At 45.9% G+C, this 14,793-nt stretch overlaps 1 protein-coding gene across 5 annotated transcripts in view; it reads right to left on the bottom strand.

The window, feature by feature from the left end:
* Window positions 1–6,143: 6,143 nt before the first annotated feature.
* Window positions 6,144–14,793, bottom strand: part of LIFR (LIF receptor subunit alpha) — a 66,984-nt gene continuing 58,334 nt past the window's right edge. For 3 of the 5 annotated variants that reach the window (XM_017344690.4, XM_089313137.1, XM_002713987.6), the window contains exons 19-20: window positions 13,427–13,505; window positions 6,144–12,614 (exon numbers count right to left, since the gene is read on the bottom strand). In XM_017344690.4, coding sequence (XP_017200179.3) covers window positions 11,991–12,614; window positions 13,427–13,505 — 703 coding nt within the window. In that variant the 3' untranslated portion in view covers window positions 6,144–11,990. The remainder of the gene's footprint in view (window positions 12,615–13,426; window positions 13,506–14,793) is intronic. The other 2 variants (XM_070056650.2, XM_017344692.4) reach the window with 1 other exon arrangement.

Here is a 14,793-nt window from a genome sequence, read left to right on the forward strand (position 1 = left end):
AGTGCCCTTGTCTCTTTTAACGGTTTTTGTGTTAGTCTATTTTGCCTGATATTAAGATGGCTACACCAGCTCTTTTCTGATTTCTCTTGGCTTGGAATATCTTTTTCCATCCTTACACTTTCAGTTTACATACATCTTTGTTGATGAGATGTGTTTCTTGCAGGCAGCAAATAGATGGGTTTTGTTTTTTAATCCACGCAGCCAGTCTATGCCTTTTAACTGGGGAGTTGAGGCCCTTTACATTCAAGGTGACTGTTAACTAACTTTGCCCTGCCATCTTTCCAAAAATATTCCTATTTTTTTTTTACTTTGAATTTCTTCTGAACTTTTACTGAGATTTGCATCCTTTACTTTCTTTCCTGGTGATGACCATGTTTCTGTGTGCAGCACATCCTTCATCATCTTTTGTAGGGCTGGACAGGTGGTGACAAATTCTTTCAATTTCTGTTTGTTATGGAAGGTCTTTATTTCACCTCCATTCATAAATATTCTGGGATGACAGTTTTTTTCTCTTAAGACTTAGACTATAGCTTGCCATTTTCTCCTGGCCTCTAGGGTTTCTGATGAGAAGTATGCTGTGACTTTAATTGGAGATCCTCTGAAAGTAATCTGGTGTTTCTCTTGTGCACATTTTAGAATCTTTTCTTTATGTTTTACTATGGTGAGTTTGATTATAATGTCTTATGGTGAGGATCTTTTCTGGTCATGTCTATTAGGAGTTCTATATGCTTCCTGTACTTAGATGTTCCTTTCTCCAAACCAGGGAAGTTTTCTCCTATTTCACTAAAAAGACCTTCTGACCCTTTCTCTCTGTCCGTGTCTTCAGGAACTCCTAGAACCTGTATGTTGGTTTCTTTTTCTTTCTTTTTTTTAAGTACCCTGTAGATTCCCAACAGTGTTTTTTGGTTTTCTAATTTCCTCTTCTTGGCTTTGGTTTGACTGTATACTTTCCTGTGCTTTGTCTTTTAAGTCTGATATTTTCTCTTTTGGTTCACTGATTTTTTTTTAAGGCTTTCCACTGCATTTTTTATTCTATTCAATTCTTCATTTCATTTTGATTTCTCTTTAAGATCTCAATTTCATGGGAGAAAGTTTCTTCCATGTCCTATATGGATTTCAGTGTTTTGTGTAATTTCTTCTGATTAATTCTATGTAATCTTTTTTTTAAGATTTATCTTATTTATTTGAAAGAAAGAGTTACAGAGAGAGGTGGAGACAGAGAGAGAGGTCTTCCATCCACTGGTTCACTCCCCAGATGGCCACAACAGCCAGAGCTGCACTGATCCTGTGGGGAGCAACTGGGAGCAACTCGGACTAGACTAAGTTACTGGAATTAAGACTTATTCTATGCATCTGCTCTCCCACAATATGGCGCTGGGAGAGGAGAAAACAGCTTCCACGCAGCTGCCTCTCGCCAACTTGAGTGATGACCTCCAGGAGCTGATCCTGCTCCTGATTGGAGGAGAGCAGCGTACTCGGTGTGTGGGCAGCCGAGTTGGGATTGGCGGAGGAGGACTATAAAGGAGTAGAGAGACGGCATGCACCAGGAACATCTAAGGGGAACATCTACCTGAGGAACACCTGTGCAGCCCCCGAGAGAGCCGGCCGGCAGTGTGCTACTCCCCCGCGGAAGTGGGGAATGTGGCAGGGGGAACCGCCCTTCCACGGAGGTGGAAGGGACAGTAGCCAACCCGGGAAGAACCAGCAGCAAACCCGGGGAGGGCCGAGCAGACAAAAGAACAGCGCAGGGTCCTGTGTCGTTCCTCCATGAAGAGGGGGAGCGACATAATGGTGCCGTGACTCGGATATGAAGCCTAGGCAGGGTTTAGTGTCGTTCCTCCGTGAAGAGGGGGAGCGACAGATCCGAAGCCAGGAGCTTCTTCCACGTCTCCCACGTGGTTGCAGGGGCCCAAGGACTTGGGCCATCCTCTGCTGCTTTCCCAGATCTTGGCAGAGAGCTGGATTGGAAGAGGAACAGCCAGGACTAGAACCAGCACCCGAATGGGATGCCAGCGCTTCAGGCCAGGGCTTTAACCTGCTGCGCCTCAGCACTGGCCCCACTTCTGTATAATCTTGGGATCAATTTTTTGAGTTCTATTTCTTGTATTTCTTCTACCTCATCATCTTCATGATCTAGTGTTGAAATGTTATATCCTTTTGGGGACTTCATGTTGTCTTCTTTTTCTTGTTTCTTGAATTGGTGCATTTGTTGTTTGGCATTTGTGGAGATATTCCTTTTTTTTTTAATTTTCCTGCTGTGGTGGCTTTCCTCTTTGTACTGTGACTGTAGAGAAGTGGAATGTCTGCCTTCAGTGACTTTATAGAGGCTTGTAGTGGGTGTGGCCAGAGAGCCCTGTTCAGTTCTCCAGGGTTAAGAGCGTGCCTAAGGTGACATACCCAGGTTTGGCATGGTAAATCTTCTCTATCTCTGTGTCCTTTTTTTTTTTTAAATCAGAAGGGATGTTTATCCTGCTCAGCTGAACTCCTCTCCTCAATGGAGACCAGTAACTGAGCACTAGCCTCAGTGGGCATCATATTTGTCTGCTCCATCCCAAGGACCACACAAAAGATCTGTGCAGTCCTCAGTATAAGTTCAGTTTCCATAGCAGTATCTCTCTTCAGGTAACCAGGAAGCCCTGAGTGTGTGGAGCCTCTCACAGTGACTTCCCAAAGTCCAGCCGCACTGTGCATCCTCCCACACACTTCTCACAGTCCCATATGGAAGCCTCCCACAGTCACAAGCTCCTAGGCCCCTGTTAGTTCTCCTCAGCAGAGTCAGGAGTCTCCACTCAGCTGGTTGCTGGGCACAGACACAAGCTGGCACAGCTATTAAGTGTGTTCCAATGGTGCCTGCATTATTGGCTTGTTACAGGATGCTGTTGTAAAGTGATTGGGGAGAGAGAAACGTGTCTGTCCTGTCCTTTTTTTTTTTTTTTTCCTCCTTTAGTTTGGCTGGTACACTATCCCCCACAGGGCCCTAAGCTGGGTTCCCTCTAGGCTCTTCCTGTAGCTTTTTCGCCAGTGGCTTGGGCCGCTGCGGTCTGGTCTCACCTCACTTTCCAACAATGGTGCATAGGCTCTGGGCTGCTTGAGTCCTGAGCCATGGGTGCCCACGCCCTCCACATAGGTTTTCCATGTCCCTCTGATTTCGGTGGAGTTTCCTCTGCCATTTTCTCCCTAACTCTTCCCTGAGACTCTACTCTTTGCACTTTTTCAAAACTATCTTCTGGACTCGAGCAGGAAGGGCCCTCCCTACTCTGCAATCTTGGAACTGCTCTGGAAAAAAGTTTTAAAAAACCAATGATGCATAAGAAAATTGCGTGATTGCTTCTTCCTTTACCTGTAGTGTGGTTTTTCCTTTGTAAGTATTGCTTTGTCCACCTGGAATTCCATCCCCTTCTTAAGGAGATTGGTCCTTGGGCAACACTCAAGGAAATGGGCTTTGAATGGAAGCCCTCCTGGCCACACCACGTTGGCCAGTGCAAGCACTAGGAGGTGGCGGGATAGGGCGCTCTCAACTAATTGTGCTGCTGTATGCTTGCCGGAAGCTGGGACCACAGGCCCAGCAATTTAGGGAGGTCTGGCTTGAGGGAAGAAGAGTTCCGTACATAGAGATGTGTGTTACTTCTGGTACATACAGTAGGAGACCACAGCAGTGTGGCCTCAGGGCCAAATCCGGCTTATCTACCCACAGCGAGGATGGTTAAGACTTGGGGGCAATCTAAAGACTGTCACCCTGGGAAGCCAGCTGGCTGGTGGGAGAAGACAGGCAGAATGGGAATGGGTAGTTGATCATGTGAGTTGTCAAGTAAGTTGGAAAGATACGGAGCCTGAGCTGGTGAGGAGGAGATGGGGCAGGGTTAGAAGGGTTGTACCTGTTATCACTTGAGATAAAGCCTATTCATCCCCTACCAGCGAGGGATAAGAGGATGGAGGCACATTTCCTTGGGGAGAACCAGGGAATTGCATTCAACAGATACCTAAGCCAGAAGCCATGGTTCAGGTCTGCCCCAGCCACCCAGGGCACTCACTGTTAGCACCTCCTCTTCCAGTGTGCCCGACTCCTCTCTGCAGAGTGAGAGCTTACTCTATGGTGGGGGTCACGCCTGTAAAATCGTCTCTTTCTGTGACTCGGGAAACACATTAAACCAGTGAATGTCCCCTGAGGCACATGGACAAAACACTGCTCAGGCCCTGGCGATGTGGCAGATCCGTGAGACAACCCTCAATTTCTGCCACCAAATGGAGTCTTAGAACTGGGTATGGGGCTCAGGGAAGTCTGGGCTGTGAGGGCAGTGGACAGAGGTCCTGGGGACCCTGGACAAGGTGTTGAGCCTCCAGTGTCTCCACTGGAAACCGCAGGTGGAAGACATTTCCTGAGTAAAGGCGGATTGCAGCCCTGGACCCTCTGGTCTGCCCAGCAGGCCCTGGGCTGTGCAGCTTCCACTCAGGGCAATGGGCTGACGTGTCTCTACACCTGCTTGAAGCCGCTTATGCCTTGAGTGCTGGCCGAGAAGTGTGAGGGGTGCCTGAGGTTTCTCAGAAGGAGGGAAGCATGCCCCCCTCAGACACCTGCTCTGCCTGCACCCCTCCCACAGTCTTGCCAAGGAGGGCCTTAGGACCTGCGTTTCCCCAGGGAAACATGGGGAGAGAGGTTGAGGCACTTCTCCAGGGTAGCCCCAATACTCAGGGCTGGGCTAAGTCTGCGCAGCCTCCCCGCAGAGCGTGGAACAATGTGTGAAAGCTGGCACCAGCCAGCACAGGGCAGCAGACTGGGGCTCCACCTGTTGGGTGACTGGGCCATTTGGGGCCACAGGAGTCCATCTGTTCTCCACACTGTACTGCCTTGAGGCCTCCCTGCTGGGACGCCCCAGCTCTGAATGAGGAGTGGGTGCCAACCCCTGCATTGCCATGGGAAAGTCTGGTTCCTACCCCAGGCAATGCAGCAGGGAGGGGCTGGCTGGAGGCAGAGGGGAAACCCAGATGGAATCCCAGCTGAAACCTGACATTGTCCCGCCTTCCAAATGCTTAGGTAGTTAGGAGAGGCCAATATACTGGGATGGTACCCATTTTCCCATGGTTCCTGCTTGACAATTATATCAGAATCGCCTTGGGATGCTTGTCTCTTTAATCTCAGGCTAATCACCCAGGGACAAAATCATCTCCAATTTAATCCAAAATTGGTTCAAGGCATCTCGTAATACTTTAGCTTCCCTGTGTCTGGCAGACTAAATACTCTGAACTCACTTTTACTGCTGCTTACTGCAAGAGGCAGGGCAGTAGGCAAACAGGTCATTTAAAACGACTTTCTTCTCCAGCTTTTTGGTAAAGAACTTGAGTTCGCAAGCTAACATTTTAGTGGAATGTTAAATACTATGCATTTTCACAAGTGTTGTACATCTCTTCTTGCCCCCTGAATATTACATCACTCCTCGTCTTTGACCTATTTGAAGTTCCTGGGCTTGATGGTGCTATGTATTTTGGCTCAGGCATTCACCATCTGGGAAACAGGTTATGCACTGAGAATTCCCCGACAGACTCCATGCATGAGCTTTCTGGCGCTTAAATGCTGACATATGTTTCCCAGTTAATTTACAGTTGGTTGTAGCCTCTTCAGGTTAAGGCCAGGGCCAGTCACGGCTAGGTTGTGACTGTGGGCTGTGTTAGGATGGAGAACTTCATTTCTCCTTTTTAGAGTCACTCCAGATCATTTTATATCTCAAAATTACTGAGGTGTTGCAAAATCGATGACTGATTTAAAAATCAGTAAATTGAATTGCTGATTCATTCCCAGAACCTGCAGATGCTCAGGCTACCTTCAGGGGAAATCAATTCAATATCTTACTTTAAGGACCACTGTTTACTGCTAATGCTGGATACCCACTGCTTGAGTACTTTATGTTCACTTTTCTTGGTACATAGAAAGGTGATTGAGTGGAAAGTTGTACCCATGGCATAGCAATGTACTCAAATATAAAAAATACAGCCACAGCCCTCGATGACTGCTTCACAACCACTGTAATTCTTTGGGGCTAGAATAAAAATACTAGCTACAACCAAGCAGAAGCCACTTTGCCCAAGTGCTTAAGACAGGAGGGAAAAAACCAACCCCCCCCCCAAAATAATGCCCCAATCTGTCAGTGTAAGATGTAAGAAAATATATTTATTTTTTCCATGACAATACTATGATAAAATTGTTAAATACATGCACGTTTTAAAAACAGACATAAGTAACATCTTTAGTTAACAGTCAAGCATACTAGACTGATATTTATGGTATCTTAGTAATAGGTTACTTATATTCTATGTTCTTCCTATAATCATGTTTTCTGAAGATACAGAACCTAAATTCTGAAATTAGATGGTGATATGAAATGTCCGAATTGCCCATTCTGAAGCAACGTAATATTTAAAATTTTCACAAGGCAGGAAACACTTCAGTTGTCACCTCTGTACGTGGAGTTGTTTTATCCCGTATTAAACTGAAAATTCTGTGAATATGACAGATCCACTTTGATCAATATTTTACTTCCTATATATTTCAGTGTTTCTTTATATGATGAGACTTGATTTTAGGTACAGCACATCACAACTGATCAATCATGTTTTTAAAAAAGCCTGTAGTGGTAACATTTCTATAAATGAAAAGGGAAGGGTCCTTGTCGGGCAGTTTCTCCCTATCATCTTTCAGCTACATTTACACACACCTGACCAAACAAAAATTAGTAAACAGTTACTAGTATTTATAAAAAAACTGAAAATATTAACATAACATCTTCTCAAAACACTCATTCTACAAACAACCTTATAAAAGACAAAAACTTGTATCTGTTCACAGTATGTGTATTTTGTAAACAGTAATTCACTATAATGCAGTTCTGAAAGTAAAACACGGTAATTTCCTAGTGTTAAAGGGACTTAGGGCCAGAGAATGAAAGAGAAGAAAAGGCAAAGACATCAGTCCTGGGAAGCTCATTCTTTAGTTGACCACATTCAAGGTGGTATTTCCTCAGTCGAATTCAGGATACCTACTTTCTTATCCAGGCCATCAAGTAATTCTGAATTGAAATGTATTTAAGAAAAAGCCATTTTCCTTTTTGAGAAATATTATGATGAAACAAATCCCGGGGCACCCCTTAATACCTACCTCCCCTCACTACTCAGGTTTCTTGTGTCAACTATTCACAACTCTACTAATATTCCTCCTAAATACCACGTTGGAAGAAAAAAAATTAAATGGAAAGAATCATTAGCTTATTACATTAAAAAACTGGGGGAATATCTGGACTCAAACTGGGGGAGAAATGTCTGGAAAACAATTTTTTGTGAAGGCCACTTTTCAATCTACTGTGATCAACTGTAACAATAGTACTGGTAACAGTTGCCCGTGTTCTAATGAAAATTGTATGACCACCTAGGAATCTTCCCATCTCTTGTAATACAGCTCTGGAATGCTTAGGAAAAATACCACATCAGTTGAAAGTTACTCATCTCAAATAGAATAATTCTAAGGGGAAGTACATTTGAAAGACACAGGGAAATTTAATGAAAACAGGAGTGAGCCATTCAGTGAGGTGTACCAAGTATGCCTGGCGTCTGCAGCCCAAGGTCTGTGTGAGAGTTTTGTTTGTTCTTGAAGTTCTGGTTGCTTACTGCAAAGGCAATCTTAGACACATGTAAATATATTAAAGATCCATTTGCTCAGTTAGAATTCATGTTTTGCTCATTCACATCTTTTAGTCTGTAGTGGATTCAGTTCTAGCAACCAGAAAGTCCTATATTCACTGGCTGCTCTATCAGCTAGCGGTTACAGATGTAAATATTTGTGAACTTGCTGCTTCTGTGGTCCTCTAGCTAGGCACTTACTCAGAAAAACACGCAGAGGATTTCTGGCTTAAAACACCGCTTTTCATTTTGTAAAACTGCTTCACAGAATTTGTCTTACACAGGTAAAATCCTACTTAAAACTTGGATGCTTTCAATCCAAAATATTAGCATTCTTAATATCGAGGAAAAACAGGCACTATTCATGGTTAAAAAGAATGGAACCCTCTCATAACGCGATACTGTAAGGATCTGGACTAAATCATATCCCTGAAATTTTGCTCTACACAATAAAGCCTAACATATCAGTCGATTAACTGAATATTGTTCTTAGCTCTCTGTAACCAGCCTTACAATTTGTTCAGCTGTATTGTAATCGGTGGAATATGATCATCATGTAATACTTCAGACCAAAGTACTCATTGAAAGAAATAAAAAGCTAGTCCTTCTAGTGATATGAGAGGTGTAAGTATTATTAATTGCTCTGGCACATAATTCATGAAGATATAAATAAACCAAATGCAAGCCAAGTCATTTCCAATGATACTCTAAGGCTGTCTAAAAGATAAATGTCCTCTAAGTGTGGCCACAAATCATTTTCTGTAAAAATTTTCTCTGGATATAAAAGATGGGCCTAACACCATGAAACTTCGTTTCTGCAGAATATACCATTGTAAAAGGCTCTGAAGGAGTATTTTATCAAGGAGATGGGTCCCTACGTTTGTCAGAACATGCGCTGGTTGGGACAAACATGTCCCAAATTGTGTACCCATCAGATAAAAATAAACCATGAACACTTAAAATCACAGAGAAGACAGACAGCTAGTGCTACGTACACAAGAGTCTTTTCCAAATTTTCAAACCATGGAGCCATTCCTGTAGGCGATTTCCATCTTTGAACCAACACGCTCAGATGTCGGTATGTCCCACCCACCCCTCAGGAAGGTTCTGTTGAGTCTGCCACGCTCCGGGTGGGTCTCAGCCCTTATGAAGTCACTCAACTTTCACTCAACTTGCACTACGGACCTCATCTTTTCCTGACATGGCCAATTTGACACTTTCAAAATAAGACAAAAGGCATCTTATAAAAGGGATACAAATTTTAAAAACCAGCAAATGCTACCTTAGAGCAAACCGACGACAGAACAGTTTTATCAGATTATGTGCCTGAGCAATAGAAAACTTCAGGACATCTTTTGGATCCTGACACGTTAGGGAGTCCTTGAACTTCAGGACACCGTCAACACTGATTACAGATTGCCTCTGCAAGAGCACACACTCTAGGCTCCTTCACTAAACTGCATTTAATGAGCCCATGTTAATGATCCAAATACAGCGAGCACTGTGATGTTATTTAAATCGGTACAGTGTGAAGACAGCCGGGAGGCTGCAGAATGAACTCCCAGCAGGAACGCAAGTGGCGTGGAGTTCTGAGAATGATTTTTACCACCCAGCGTGTCTGAGTGTGCAGTAGTACGGGGTGTTCTACATGCTCCATGTTCTTCAGCTCCATGAGCGGTCAGAGCGATGCTGGTGTGGGACAGGACGTGCCGCTTCCCCCTCACAGCTCCCAGTGAATGGCTGCTTCTGTTTCCGGCCGCCGCTACAAAGCAACTCTGTCCCACAAGCACAGAAACACAACTGTGCAGAGGCTGGGGCCACACTCACTGCCAGGGCCCTGCAGGTTCAACGCACCGAGGGCTCGCATTACGCATGTGCGCTCATCGCTACAGAACATAACTCACACGGTCTCCCGCCAGAGCTAAGTCTTCAAGAATATTCTGATGTTAAATATTTTTTCTTTCAAAGGGGAATGGTGTGTGGAACTGGCTTATAAGTGAAATAGTTTCTAAGAGCAGGGACGCTGTGTCCTGTATGCACTTCTAGACTAATGGGATGGGCTTCTGGTTCAGACTTCAGAATGTTCTAACCAATGGCTTAGTAGAGAGGGGGATTTCCCTAGTGCTTCCCCAGGCAGGAAGGGCTGCAGGGAAACCACTTATTTTTAAAAAATTTTGATGGCCTCTCACACAACCAGATACGTGACAAAGGATCTTCCCTCCCACCTCCACGCTGAGGCTCCCCCAACAGCCACCGGTGGGGTTGAGGTAAAATCTTGGGCGCTGGCTGCTGTCCACCCCAGGGGAAAGACAAGGAACTCTGTTTGGGCTGTATGTCTAAGCCCCACTCTTCAAAGCATAAAACAAGCTTGAAGAAGTTTGCCCAGATTGCACAGTGCTACTCTGCTGCTCAGGAACCCAGCGATCCCTGTTAGGGAACTCCGGAGGGAGCGAGAGCGGACTCTGAGCTGTCTACAGAAATGAACTGAAGACCCAGAGTAAAGTCAAGAACTGTCAGCCCCACACAGGTCCTGGCTCCAGATGGTTACACGTGAACTGCACAGGGACTGATGACAGGGACCTGGTACTCTGTCCTGACCCTCCTGTGTGTCGTTCAGATTAGCTGACCTTGTCCTACAGCGAGGCTGTGCGTGACCTCTGAGTTCCAGCAGGGAAGAAGGCTTCAGGGAGGGCAGTGTAGGGCAGGGAGAGCAGGCAGCCGCGGCTCTGAGGCTCCGGGGTGGACGCTCACGCTTTACGGACAGCTCTGTTTAGGTGAGTTGTTCATTAGTGTCAGTTTCTGTGAGTGATTATATAGTTTTAATGGATTGTATGTGTGCATTAATTCCATTTCATTGCACATATCCGTGTAGCATGAGGCTGGAAAATTTAGTTGAATCCTAGCGGTGAGAAATGAGATTCCTACAGTGAGTACCTAAAAAGAGTTTTATCCCTTGTCACCCTGTGATGTTTCTCTACAATATGGTTTTGAAATGACAATATGAACTAGAAAAAAAACTTTCTACAAGTATACAGCACAACCTCAAAACTTTTTAAAAAGTATACCTTCATCCAGATTATTTCAAAATTTCAAGTACTTTCACCTTAACTAGCAAAGGACAAACCACGCAGACAGCCTGAGGCCAGGGAAAATACAAGACAGACTTGGGAGCTTTTCATTCTGCTTTTCTCAAACCACATTCACTCCAGGTAAGGGGGAGGGGACAGAAGGGCCTCAGCCCAGGTCAGCAGGCACCTGCTGCACCTGTTAACCTGGGCATGCACCTTGGTTCAAATGGGTTTTATGACTTGTCATAGGAAACAGCCCTTGAGTAATTGTTTCTGGAAGAAGCCTTCTCTCACGTCACACTTAAAAATCTGAGTGAATCAGATGGTTTTAACCAATAATCATTCAGGGGGCGCAAAGCCGCACCCCAGGGAGGAACAGAAGGGTGACACGGGCCACTGATGGCGCTGTCTATTGCTTAGTAGTCACCTCCCAGCATGAATCACTGGTCTCACCGGCTGATAACTCGCACAAAAATACGACGGGCTTTTAAAACACCTGGGGATGCAAACCTAGAAAATTAAACTTCAGATGTGAGGGCTATCAAGTTCCCTAACCAATGCTAGCAGGAAACCTAGAGAGAAAGGTTTGGAACAGCTTAACATGGCAAGAAAACAGGATTCCAATTTGGGCTGGTCAGTGTCATGCTCGTTTTCCGAGTTTGTACCCCTGAGACAACTGTTTGATCACCATTATACAGTAGGCACAGAAATCAGCATACGCAAACAAAACGCTAAAGAGCTCTCGCTATGTTAAAAATTATATTAAGTTTTGTAAATGCTGTCGATAGAGGAGAATCATCTTACACGTTTGAAAATCTGTGCTTGGTTTTCATCAAGAATGGAGGGGCCAGGCCACTCTGACAGCTTCCTCCCTCGCCTGCAAATTCACTGGCAATGCCACAGAGCGCACAGATGAGAAAACCATTCACAGCGGCACAGAGAACAGTTGCTGTGGGATTCGTCTTGCGTGGATGCGCCGGACGGTGTCAGCCGCAGCACGCTTCTGGAAGGCAGAGCACGGCGGATGCTTTGGCTCGATCACCAGCGGCTCCGGCTCGAGCTGTGTGGACGGAGGATTCTGAGTCAGTACACTTTGGCTTTTGGACTACACGAAAAGCACGTTAACACTCTGCGCGGGACTTGGCGTGTGCTCAAGTCGCCGCCAACAACACTTCCCAGGATCCCTCCGGCGCCGCCGCGGCGCCAGCAGCAGGAAGAGCTTATTGAGATGGCAGGCTCGGGGCCGGGGCGCCGCGGCTAATCGTTGGGCTTGTTCTGAAAGAAGTTTGAGAAGGACCACCCTCCGCCCCCGGCCTTGGGAGAGTCTTCATCTCTAGGAGGAATCAAGAACTGCCGGGAATTAATAGAGCACGGGCTCCCGAAGGAAACCACCTCGCTGGTGCTGTCTGTGGACCTCGGCGAGTCTGGAGAAACCAGGTTCCAGGTGTTGACATCCGCCTGAGGTCTGTAACCTGCAGTCTTGCCCAGGTCGTCCTCTACAGCCGTGGCGCTCACAGCACAGTTAACAGGGAGGCGCATCTGTGGCTTGTAGCCTGCGGCCGGCACAGGGTCCAGGTCCGGTCCCTCTTCGGGCTTCGCCTGAGGCTGATACATGGACTGCACGTCGATGTAGATGACCTGCGCCGGCCCTCCGGCCTCCTCGGCCGCCGGGTTCGGGATTTCCTCCTCGATGATCGGCGGGCAGTAGGACACCACCACGTGGTTCTCCGGGTCTGCGTCGGAGCGCTCTGCGGCGCGCTCTGCCACTGGGGAAATGATTTCCGTATCTTCTATTTTAGGAATTGTTGAGCGAGTTTCCAGAACCTCAACATTATTTGGGGTGCAAGGATTCATTTCCAATGTTTTTAGAGCACTGCTTCCCTAGAAACAAATTTTAAGGCAATTAAAAATGCTGCGGTAATGTCCCTTTCATAACAGGGGGATCAATTTTTTACCACAGCTGCTGCTAAACACTTGACGCTCTGGGACAAGTCACTTTTTTGCTTCCCTATCAGTATTTTCCTGGCTGGTGATAGGAGTGGAAAAGAGCACAGTATAAACTATTTGAAGTTGCTTTTAGAAATTCAGCAGGGACAGGCACTTAGTACACTGGTTAGGGTGCAGGCTGCAATGCCTGGGTTGGGTTCCAGTTTTGGCTCCACTTCCTATTCCAGCTTCCTGCTAATGTGCACCCTGAGAGGCAGCCGGTAATGGCTCCAGTTCTTGGGTCCCTTGGCCCAGTCCCTACTGCTATGGGCATCCAGGGAGTGAACAAGGATACAGAGCTGTCTCTCTCTCTCTCTCTGTAAACGCAAAGTAAAAAAGATTTTAAAAGGGAGTGGCCACCGTAGCCCAGTGGGTTAAAGCCTTTCCAAGTCAAGGCTACTCTCAGTTGCCTGGGAAGGCAGTGGCAGTACCTGATCCCTCAAGTACTTGAGCCTCTCTGTAACGGACACTGAAGACAGGGATGGAGTTCTGACCTCTGCGCTTTGGCCTGGCCCGGCCCACACAGCTATCTGAGGAATGAACTAGCAGATGGGACTCTCTCTCAGCCTATTAAATCCATAAGCAAATCTTAAAAAAATATTAACCCAGCAGATTTACAGCGTGCTATTTTCCATTACTTTTCACTTAGGAAGACATTCATAGTAAACAAAAACAATGAATGAAAATGGAAGAAAATAAAGGATTACCTCACAGACACTCTTTTGAAACTGTAATGCTTTACAATTTTCTGGATTTGGAATATCAGGGTAGAAGGTTTCTTTAATCCTTTAAATAAAGAATGATCAAGTCAGTTTAGTAACTGTGCTATCAGACAGTAGTAGCAAGTCATCAAGCTCATCTGGATGCTTCCCATGCAGGTTAATGCCTGTCTGAGCAGCAGTGGGAGATGCTGAGTGAGCCTTCGCTGAAGCTTTCTATACAACGGAGAGGTTCCGATCGACTCCCTACGGTAATTCCATTTCGAAATGGCAAACAATTCCAGTGGTGACTATGCTATCAAGTCTGGAGTAAAACACAGGCATTGTTCTTAGAACCAAAGTTTCCCAATTAGTAAGAATGATCCATGACTTGACCAATACTTTTGCATATCCAGTGCTCTCTTGCTCTTAACAGGGCCTGGAATGCACAAGGAACGGCTGTGGTGCAACGAGGCTGCTTTGCCAAGGTGGTTAAAAGCGAGCAGCAATCAAGGGGACAGCCATGTGTTCCCTAAGCACCTTACTTGCAGTGCTGAGAAGGTAGGTTATTAATTTTGAGCAAGAACTAAATGCAAACACAAATGAGAGTTCTTAGTTTTCTCATTTCTATATTTACAGCTAACATTAAAAATCAAATTCCTGAACAAAAATGTTAATATGAATCAAACACTGACTTCTAAAATCCCTTCTTAAGACTTATTTTCCAAGTGTGATCTCTGATAGTAAGAGCTGAGCTACGCTTCGGCTATACAACTGTTAGTCTCGTGATTCAGAAGCGGGACTGCTGGGATACCTCCTCCTGTCTGTCATTCGTGATGGGGTGGCCAGTGACGGCCCAGGCGGCTCCTGTGGCTCAGAGCCTGCACGCTGCCCCTTCACCTCGCCCGGCTCTTCTCCACTGCTCTGGAGGTTGAGCTGGGACCTCATGGAAGTGCCCTTCTCTGGAACACTCTGGCTCTCCCTACCTTTCTGGGGCCTTCCCCGGAGCAGCCAGGCTGACCACCCCTCATGACACGGCCCTATAGGTCCCATCTTTCTGGCAGCTGCCTACACACACAGAATGAATGGAGCTGGCAGGTTCACGCTGCTGGGCTCGGCCATGCTCTAAGCTCATAAGGACCCTGAGTCCGTCGTTCACTGTGTCCCCTCCCGCACATGGAAGGGGCCACTAGGACTGAGTGAATAAACAACCAAGGGGACCAGATTTTCTGAAGGACAGCAGAGCTTAATTCTTGCAGGTATCCACTGTCTTATTTATTTAGTACAACTGTTATTACTTTAAATTATTAGCAAAAACTATAGGAAAACTTTATACTTTCACTCTGCTTTGAATACTGGGTCAAGTTTGTGTCTAA

This window comes from Oryctolagus cuniculus, chromosome 14 (assembly GCF_051225735.1).
Source record: "Oryctolagus cuniculus isolate XC-2025 breed Fujian yellow rabbit chromosome 14, ASM5122573v1, whole genome shotgun sequence".
Lineage (NCBI taxonomy): Eukaryota > Metazoa > Chordata > Mammalia > Lagomorpha > Leporidae > Oryctolagus > Oryctolagus cuniculus.